Source organism: Daktulosphaira vitifoliae, unplaced genomic scaffold, assembly GCF_025091365.1.
Source record: "Daktulosphaira vitifoliae isolate Bord-2020 unplaced genomic scaffold, ASM2509136v1 Scaffold_1, whole genome shotgun sequence".
Taxonomy (NCBI): domain Eukaryota; kingdom Metazoa; phylum Arthropoda; class Insecta; order Hemiptera; family Phylloxeridae; genus Daktulosphaira; species Daktulosphaira vitifoliae.
This window is the reverse complement of record NW_026099572.1, coordinates 67,689,456-67,699,511: the sequence shown is the minus strand read 5'-3', so window position 1 is coordinate 67,699,511 and position 10,056 is coordinate 67,689,456. Positions and strand designations below refer to the sequence as shown.

The following is a 10,056-nucleotide window of genomic DNA, read 5'->3' as shown; positions in this document are numbered from 1 at the left end:
TATCTCCGTTAAGTTAAAAATTTAACTTACCTCGTTTTTGCTCATCTTTAACTATTATCAAAATCATATTATTTATTTATAAATATAAACAAGTATTTTAATACAAACTAAATTTTTCTTTATAAGATTTATTTTTACTAACAGTATGCCTTTATAAGAATTTTACACACAATCTAACTATCTTACTTTTTTTATTATATCATGCCATTATAATTTTACATTAATATTGTATGAAAATAATATTTGTTTATCTAATCATTACTGCTCCTTAAAATTTCAATTCATACCTATTTCATCATAAATGATTTAAATTATACTGCATGAATGTTATAAAAACTTATGTAAACGAGAATCATTATATACAATAAAAGTTCAACGGGTTTGTAGTTCGTATAAACGCATATAGAATTATACAATTGTCAGACGTGACTATTATCCTTTTAGAGGGGATTTAACACTTTATTATGTAATTGGTTTTGTGTCACATAAGGGATGTAAAAAAAAAATGAAACGAGGGCGGGTAAGCAAAATAAGGGAGTGTTAACTAGGAAAACCGCTTAAGTAAAATTAAAAGGCTTTTATTTTCTCTTTGTCATACACTATATACATATATATATATATATATATTATGTTTAAGATGTGTATAATATCTGAACGTACTGCACAGGAAATTAATGAACAATTTCTATTTTAAAGCCTACTTACATTCATTGCAATTAATTAACTTTTAATTTTTATTCAAAAACCTAATACGATTAATAGATTTGATTCATAAAACAAATTACACTACTGACATTATGTTTGTTAATTTTAATATTAATTGTAAATTTGATGATATCTTTCACTCCACAAACTTAATAAGGACCTAAAACTAATAAAACCTAAAATTAAAATTAATTTTTTACTATGTACATAATCTAGTTAAAGATAATGTATGTGTTGTTAGTATATTTGAATGATATGGTGTTAATATAAAATAACAAAGCACGCGAAAAAAAATTAATTTAAAATCTTACAAAAATACGTTCTCAGTTTTGTATAGATACTAAACATTTCTTATATTAACAAAATTTAAAATTAAATTCAATCAGGTGCGGATATATAAACATTATTTGAATGAGGAACTATTTCATTATTTCTGTTAACGTATGACCTATCATTTGAAAGAGACCATTTTTTATTTAGAAAATAATGTTATTTTGGGAAGTTCCATACTCCTATACTACCCTTGTATACGCGTTTGCTTCCAGTCTTACATAATATGCTAGTTATAGAAAAACTTACTTATTAGTATATAAGAAAGGTTTGGTACAAATAAAACAGACATATTTTTATCGATTCAATTTTTCCATTTAAATACACAAATTAAATGAAATTGATTTCTTACTGAAACTCGTGGAGTCACAATGAATATATACTTCTAACAAAAAGAGCAACTAGAAGAAAATGTTTGGATATGCTACATTCATTGTTCTCTACTTTAAAAAAATATGTTTATACAATTAATGATTATAATTATTTAAATTTGTCAGGACTTTAACATCTACTAGGGAAGCTAAGCTCTCTAACTCTCCCTAGTTATGCCCATGTTCCTAACAAAAATTTATTAATAAGATTTCTTGCTTTTACCTTTTGAATATGTAATATTTGAGAATTATACTTAAGATCTATTTCTGTAAAATGAATTAAGTCTCTATTTGGTATTAAACGATCATGCGCAATAATGATAATAATAATAACATACAAACGATTTATTAGATGTTCAAAGGTTCTACTGAAAAATTGTTGTAAATGAAAAAATATTTTAACATCCAATTCGAATTATTATAATATATGTATACGAATGTTACATGTGATCGTTTAAAAAAGTGTTTCGAATAAAAAATTTTAACTCTAAGTAATGCATATTTGAATATAGTTATTATGTATTTATGACATAATGCATTATACCTTTTATGCAAATTTTCTACTCCGTTTGTTATAGATAAAAGCGTGTGGCGGATGAAACAAGAAGTGAATGTTCAAGTATTCGACTTAGAGTTTGCTTTTTAAGTATGAACTGAACTGGCGCGTCTTCGGTTTATTGCGCCGGCTTAACTTGGCTTTATTTAACAAGATGAGACGTGAAGGGAAGGGATAAAGCGAATACCCTTATACTTCTCTTTACCCTCCCATGATACCATAACGGTTTCACGAGAGACGGTCAAACAGCTACATAAAGCCCTTTGAGAGTAGCGGAAGCATTTGTTTGATCGCGCCGCCGCCAGGCCGGTCGATTGTCGGAGAACGGAAGTTAAAGGGGACCCGCCTGCGCTTTATCCAACATCAGTGCTGCCGCCAGTGCTCCACATATACCCAGTTGTATTGCTAAGGGCGTATAAGAGATCCCGGGAAAATTGAATCCAGGACAACGCAAATCAGCTCTCATTTTTGAGTTTACAGTATTTATGACGAGGTAGGGAACCAATGGCCGTATTTTATCATTTTGCTAGTGTAGGTTTCCTTGAAATCTCTTCACTCCGTGTAATAGAGACAATTTAACTTTAATGAGGCTATATAAATTATTGATGATTTATGTTAAAAAGTCAAATGCTTTTAAAAGGTTGTGATTGAAATTTAAAAAAAGTTTTTCACTTTTCGTTTTAAATTGGGTTTATCTAACTTTGAATAAAATTATATATGGCTAACGATCGCTCGAACAAAGGAACACATAAACTATTCGTTTTAAAAAAGAAATTCTTTTGAATTGTGGATATGATTTTTTTGATCAAAAAGTTTTTTATGTGTTTATTTTATTTTAGTAACCGACACACGTCCAAATTACAATATATATAACAATGATAATTAATTTTACATTATACGTTCAAAATTAACAGCAATCCTGAAGACAATAGCAATAATTATTATTAAATTAAAATTTTTTTATACCTAAATGTTTTCACCTATCAAAGTTTTCAGCTTTTTAATAAAAAAAAAAATTAGTTTTCGAAAAAATATTTTTTAATTGATTTTAAGATAAGCATAAAAAAAATATTCATTTTCCCATACCTTAATTGTTTTTTTTTTCATAAAAAATTATTTTATTTAACAAAATGATTAATTTTTCTAAATTTCCGGACAAACTGAGCCCATTTTAATCCTTCTAAAAATGCTTAAAACTATTCTTGGTTATTTTATGTTATAATACCCGTTAAAAATTTCTCAAAAATTGTTCTTAAATATTTTTAAAGAATTTTCATATATTATATAGAATTATTTAATTAAATTGACTCGTAAACCAATTTTTAATTGTAAAAATCATTGTTATATCAAAACAACAATGCTCATTTAGACATACCCAATATAATTAAATAAATTGAATATTCTTTTAAGTTTTTTTTAACGAATAAACCTACTTAAATTATCATGAATTCAAATATTTTTATTTATAAATTGTACTTGGAAATTCGTTGATTCAAAAAATATCAAGAAGTTTAAACATATATAAATAAAGAAAGTCGAGCTAAGTTGACAAATGAGTAAAAATAACGAATTTAATATTTCTTAAAATCAATCTTACATAGCAACACATCTTTGCTACTGTAAAAATCTCTTACACATAGTTACCAACAAGTATTAAAACTTGTACGAACTTAAATTTTATTTGTGATAAAAAATCAATATTTAGCATATTTCTCGATGCAATTTTCGAACATCTAAACATTAAATATTAGCATTATATGTTAAATCTTCAAAATTTTCCTATTGAATATTTCGAGAATACAACTTAATGCCAGTAAATTCATAAGAGACCTATTTTTTACACTAATTTTGATAAAAAGTTGATACAAGAGTTTTTGTCATCTCACCACATGATTAAGAAAATATGACAAAAATAACACTTTTTAGGAAAACCCATATTTAGTCCCTTAGAAGATAAAAGATATAATTGAAAATATTTATGGTATTAGGCAAAATCTGAGACAAGTCTCATAAAAATTTCAGCTATTAAGTTCGTTGACAAAAGTCGTAGAAGCTTAATCTCACCATCTTACCCTGCTTTGTCCTACATATATCAACACTTTATAAAAATCTTAAGAATAATAAATAATATAAGTTTTCTTTAATAGAAATTAAATGGTGTATGTAATACTGTACTCAAATATGTCATGGGCATATTGTCAACGTTAAATAAAACCAAACGTATATGAATATTTCTAACTTCTGTTCTGCATGCCAAAAACTTAATGTTTACTTAAAATTTACATTACACAAAAATTAATTTTGTTTACAGTGTGTGCATATACCGTTGCCAAACTGTTCTGACAGCATATTATTCACGGTTCATCTACGACAACAGCTCTTGTCTTCTACAAGAGTTACATATATTACGAGTTTTCATTTTCAGTCAGTAATTTTACCTGTACAGATCGTTTACAGTGCAGGACGCATCGGAGAGCAAATACAAATAAGCGATCGCTTTATTATGATACGCAAAACAGTTTATGTGTACATAATATTTACAATAGGGTTGTATAACAAAATAGACAATTGAACAAAAAAAATATGCGCTTGACTGGTGTGTAAGAATACAAGGCGTTTAAATAATTTTGATACAAACTTTTATTATTACTTACAAGCTTATTTTTCAAAAAATATATTTCAAACAGTTGTTGAGTTTACAAATAAAATCATTGTCCTTGTCATTCAGCCAAAAAAACTTTGGATTTAAAAATTCATGTGTTGAATCTACACATTATTAAAACTACCTATAGAAGTTTCCTTTTTGTTTTAACTTATATCATTTTCATTTTCATTTTTTTTTTAATTAAGATCCGACGGAAGATAAATTAGTATGCATCAGTGTACAAAATACATACACATTTTAATATATAAACCTCTTGTCAGAGTTTAAATAACAATTCTAAGTAAAATAATATAAATACATATTAAAAATAATTAGTAACCTTTATTGTAAATCTTAAGGTGATTGTTTTTTTAATTCAATTATTCAGGGATGTTATAGATGGGAGATTTTGTTATCAGTCTATTTTTGTTGAATGAGATTATACTTGACACAACGTAAGTGACACCAATTGTAATAAACATACCACCGTAGAACAATAGCTAAAAAGTATATCATTAAGTAATTGAACTACATATATATATATATATATTTTATAATCTAACCAACCTGCTGTTTAGAGCTAATGAACTTCAATACATCAAATCTTTGAGTGAAAACCACATTAATTAACAGCATCAAAACAACAGATATGAAGGAATTAAATCCAAAGATTAAAGCATAACATTTATTCTTAAGTGGTTTCGCTATTTCAGATCTGTGAAGTAAAGTATATATTTAATTTAAACAGTAGTACAATCAAAAGTTTCTTTGGGATTGGGTTTAGTTTTCTTTTACAAAAAAAAATACCCCAATATAAATTTAATGATAAAAAAAGTCATCCACTTCTGTAATTGAAGAATTACTTTCATATCAAGAGAATAAACACCCCTTAACACTCCTGATTGCGTCACTGAGTTCATACAGTGTGTAAAATTAATTCAAACAAAGTAGCAATTATTATTTCAACAAAAAAAGGCTTATTTTATGATAATTTGAGAACTTTGTATTTAAATTTAATAACATTAAGTATATGGAATAAAAATGATTAAATTAGTTGTCTATACAAATGTTTTATTTGCTTTACTCTAATATTTTCGGTAATCAGTCAATTCATCGTCGTTATTGTATTTAATATTATTTTAACTACACTTCAGATTACATTTAAAATTTCCCCCCTACTACTTTTATCATTCTTAATTTCTCAGTTTTATTACTGTAAAAATATGTTAAAATAATTTTTTTTTTTAATTAATATGGTTTCGTTACATTTGACCTAAAGCAGGAAAAAGTAAAGATAAACTGATGTTTATGATGAATACCGACATTTTAAGTTTGAAATGAAATTTTAAAAAAATAGATGTGTTAGTAATACAATATGACAAAAACTAATGTGCAATTTTTTTTAAATTTTGAAAGTTATTTTTGAATAGATGGTTATTACACAAAAAATTTGAATATTTATTTCATTTTATTGATAAAAATATTCAGTCTTGGTGATTACTAAATCTTCCTTACTAATATTAATTAAATTAAAAAATGAATATTAAATTTCTGTGATGAATTAACCGACAATGACCGCTTTCCAATATTTTAATAACGCATTATGCGAATATTAATATGAGTACACGTTTATACTTTTTAATATAATTAACTCACAATGAAATAACAAGCATGACTTGCGTTAATACACCGAATAGTGTGTATGACATATAAACTGGCAGCAATTTCTGGTGAAAGTAACTGACCACCAGACAAATTCCAAGGATCAAAGATCCAGAACCAATAAATGTGCTACCTTTTAACTCCCAGTTCACTCGTCTCATCCCAATTTTGTACGAACAAATTGCACCTAGAAATATTGAAAGGTCTTCAATTTATTTCCTATTTAGTTCATTTAAATATCCATGATATTCCTATAAACATTTCAAATAATTTCTACTCCAGTTAAATCTTATTTGATTACTGAGATGCATTTAAAATTTTTTTTCAAAAATTAACCTAATATGCAATAATAACTAATGCGATTGACCATCAAGTTAGTTAGGTACTTTTAGTTTGTTATATAAGGAAACAGTTTAAAAACATTTACTAATTGTGGGAGATTATTTTAAAGTAATGAAATATTTCCAAATATTTATGTAGCACTAATGCTAAACCAATTTTGTGTGATAAATAAATAAAATTAGCGATGACTAAATATAGTCATTACCGTAATAGCACGAGGCAGTACTAAGAAAGTATCTTTGAACAGGCGTTTTCCTATAGAAGATCGCTTCCCTTATGCAATGTTTTCAACAAAAACAATTATAATGTGTGAGCCTGTGAATGGTTCACACATAATTTTATATTATTTATTATGAAAATAATAATTAGTCTTTAACTTAAATACTGATTTTTAAAGTCTTTTTAATAAACATGTATTTTAGAAAAAAAAACTAACTGAGCAATGTCACTAACGTTTCAACCTGTCTATTGGTTTGCTGATCTGTATTTTTGAATTCTTGTGTAAGGAACTTGGTATTAATCTAAAAATATAAATAAAGTAGAAAAATGTTTTAAGTTAACAATTTACATACACTTACCACGTTACTACACGTTAAAGCTAAGCAAAACCATATTGACCATTTTAAAACAGTCAAGTTTGTATAAGATTCAATAAAATCATTCCACGCACGTAGCAGAGGGTTTTTAATGATTATTTCTTCCGACTTATTGTTCTAAAAATATCATGTCATAGATTTTTCTGATGAGTTTATAAATATACTTTTAAGACATAATGTAAATTAATTAATAGTAGAGAATATAATTTTATTTTTACCTTAATTTCAGAAGCACCTTGTATTATATTAACCTGGACAGAAATTAAATTAGCTTGTTTTGATTTTGCATTTCTACGACGTCTTGATGGTCTTGCAGGTGGCATGTAAAAAGACCAGATAAACGCAAAAACCATTGCTATAGAAAAATATTTTTTTTTTAATCGTAGAGTTATACGTTTTAAATTTTTACTTATTTCATGTTATTACTATGTACTTATTATTGGATTGATTTCTATATTTAAAAATGTACATATGATTGTAATATTAAAAAAAATATTTTCCGTTACATTGCAAACATTTTTTAAACAAGAAAATAATGTAATTAAATAATGAAATTTTATAGACATTTGAATCAAAACCTAAGACAATTATGATTTCTTTTTAAATCTATAGTTGTTATGTATGTAGCTTTTCACATTTCACTCACCTCCCAAATTATAAAAGGGCAGCAACTTTAGTGATCCATTTAATGTGAGTATTTGAGCTAAAACCGATCCACAAAGTTTCCCTGTCAACATACCCGTTCGGACTAGACCCGAAGCTATTTGATAGAATCGCTTGTCGTGGATCTTTGCAAACAAGTAACTTAAATATGCCACATCACTATAAGCCGTAATACGTGTCATAGCAACTTCTGTTATCTAAATTTGTCTATGTTAAAACTATTGTAAGAAATTATTTGTAATTAAAAATTAACTAACTTTTAACTGCAATATGTCTGGCATCACTGCTAAGCTGATGTAAACAAAAATACCACAAACATTGTTAAGCAGCATCACTGGCTTATATAATAAATAATCTGTGACTGTTAATGTTAATAAAACGGACAATAGAGTACCGTACTCCCTAATAGGCATTATTTCTTCGTTTATCTGTTAAAATTTATTTTAGTTAATATCTAAACATTTTTTTGTGAAACGAGTATCTCACTTTCAAACACATTCGGTTGAAAAAAGACATTACTAATTGGTATTTATTTATTCCCATATATATCATAGTATGGGCACTATAATTTAAGGAGACCCCGTGTTTATTATAAAAACGAAGCCCACGCCCAAACGACCAACTAATATTTGATGATTTAAATGACTTTTTTTTTATTATTTTCCCTTTTGCACGAACCCCGTGTAGATTCACATTTCTACGCACTCCTCACGCCGATACTTACTACAATGACTGCAATAATATTACTTTCATCATTATCTTTTTAGCCTCTATTCCAACTATTTAGGGTCGACTCTACCTTACGGTTTTACAACGGCTGTCAACCTGACGCAATCTCTTTATAACTGAGGGAGCCAGTTAGGGGATAAGGTATGTGTCACTATTAAAACTCCCAAATGGTCACCTATCCGGGAACCAAAAGCATACAGCGCAACTGAACATCAGTGCTAAGGCGACAGCGATTGTCCACAGTATCACAATACAGCCTTTACAATATTAATTTACTTGAATAATTAAATATTTTTCGTTATAACATAGAGTACTAAACTAAATTTTTGTAATCTCTATTGACTATTAATATTTACCACAAATATATTGTAATATATAATTGAATAATACAAAGTTCCGTTACAATATTAAATCCTCTAAAAATGTAATTAAAAAGCATCAAGTCAAAATATTTTCAAATTAGTTTATACCTGAGCAGTAGTAATATTCATCTCAGTTAGATATTCATCAAGATAAAAATCCAAAGGTCGTAATTCCATAAAAAATGAAAATACCAACACGAGTATAGAGATTATTTTCCAGGTGCGCATATTGCAAATAATGTGTGTTCTTCTTTAAAAAAAAAAAAAAAAAAAAAACTATCATAAATTAAACATTTTCTATTTCGAAAATATTGTTAGTTCACTTCATTATTTTGATAAAATAATATGGTTCAAGCTTTACTATACAACTATACGAGTCAATGACGAGAACGTAAATAAAATTTACTTTCGTTGAGATTATTGAACAAGTTCATCGGACGTATGTAGTCCAACCGGTTTACACTTGGTAAAAAATACATCATCCGTGTGCTGTTGACCTATAATATATTACTACACGATTATTATTCGTTATTTTTATGATGGCTATTTCGCAAAATAAAAATATTTTATAAAGTTTATTTGTTTTTTAATTTTGTCCACAGTTTATTAATAGCGGCCACCGCAACACTTTTATTCAATTCTCATTATATTATTTCGCTTTATTTATAAAAATACTTAAGATCGTATTTTAAGGAAAAACTGAAAAGCTTAAATTTAAAAAATAATGTAATAACTTTGTACAAATATTTGTTTGTTTGAAATCTTTAAAATACAAAAATATTATAAATTAACATTACACGTAATACATTCTTATATTTAAATTTAATTATATATTGGATACCATATCCAATAACTTGATATTGAAGTTTTAGGTCTATAGTATTCGCTATGCTAGTGAATTAATATATTTAATAAATAATATATTCATTATATTCTGTTAAGAGCACGACCATTCTGAGTGCGTTTTTATTAATCGTAAAAAGTGTTTTGTTTAATTATACGGTATTGTGCAGAGTTGCTACTTTGTAAAATAGTGTATTCATATCAGTTAACATCTAGTAACGCAAAAACTAGATGATACATAAAAATCTATATT

General features: G+C 26.7%; 1 protein-coding gene across 1 annotated transcript; it reads right to left on the bottom strand.

The window, feature by feature from the left end:
• Positions 1–4,584: 4,584 nt before the first annotated feature.
• LOC126895840 (thiamine transporter 2-like) lies at positions 4,585–9,364 on the bottom strand. Its single transcript, XM_050668109.1, has 9 exons — positions 9,069–9,364; positions 8,127–8,297; positions 7,853–8,066; positions 7,425–7,561; positions 7,189–7,323; positions 7,047–7,131; positions 6,263–6,455; positions 5,174–5,321; positions 4,585–5,106 (listed from the first exon to the last, which is right to left on the bottom strand). Exons 1-9 carry the CDS (start codon positions 9,186–9,188, stop codon positions 4,987–4,989), a joined length of 1,323 nt encoding a protein of 440 aa, XP_050524066.1. The 5' UTR covers positions 9,189–9,364; the 3' UTR covers positions 4,585–4,986.
• Between the last annotated feature and the right edge of the window lie 692 nt (positions 9,365–10,056).

Bases quoted from the DNA above. Each gene is read 5' to 3' on its own strand.
- LOC126895840 (XM_050668109.1), bottom strand. From the start codon at position 9,188: ATGCGCACCTGGAAAATAATCTCTATACTCGTGTTGGTATTTTCATTT. The intron at 6,456-7,046 runs GTTAGTTTTTTT...CAATATTTCTAG, and splicing joins AACGTTAGTGACATTGCTCA to GTGCAATTTGTTCGTACAAA. The intron at 5,107-5,173 runs GTTGGTTAGATT...TATACTTTTTAG, and splicing joins TCATTAGCTCTAAACAGCAG to CTATTGTTCTACGGTGGTAT.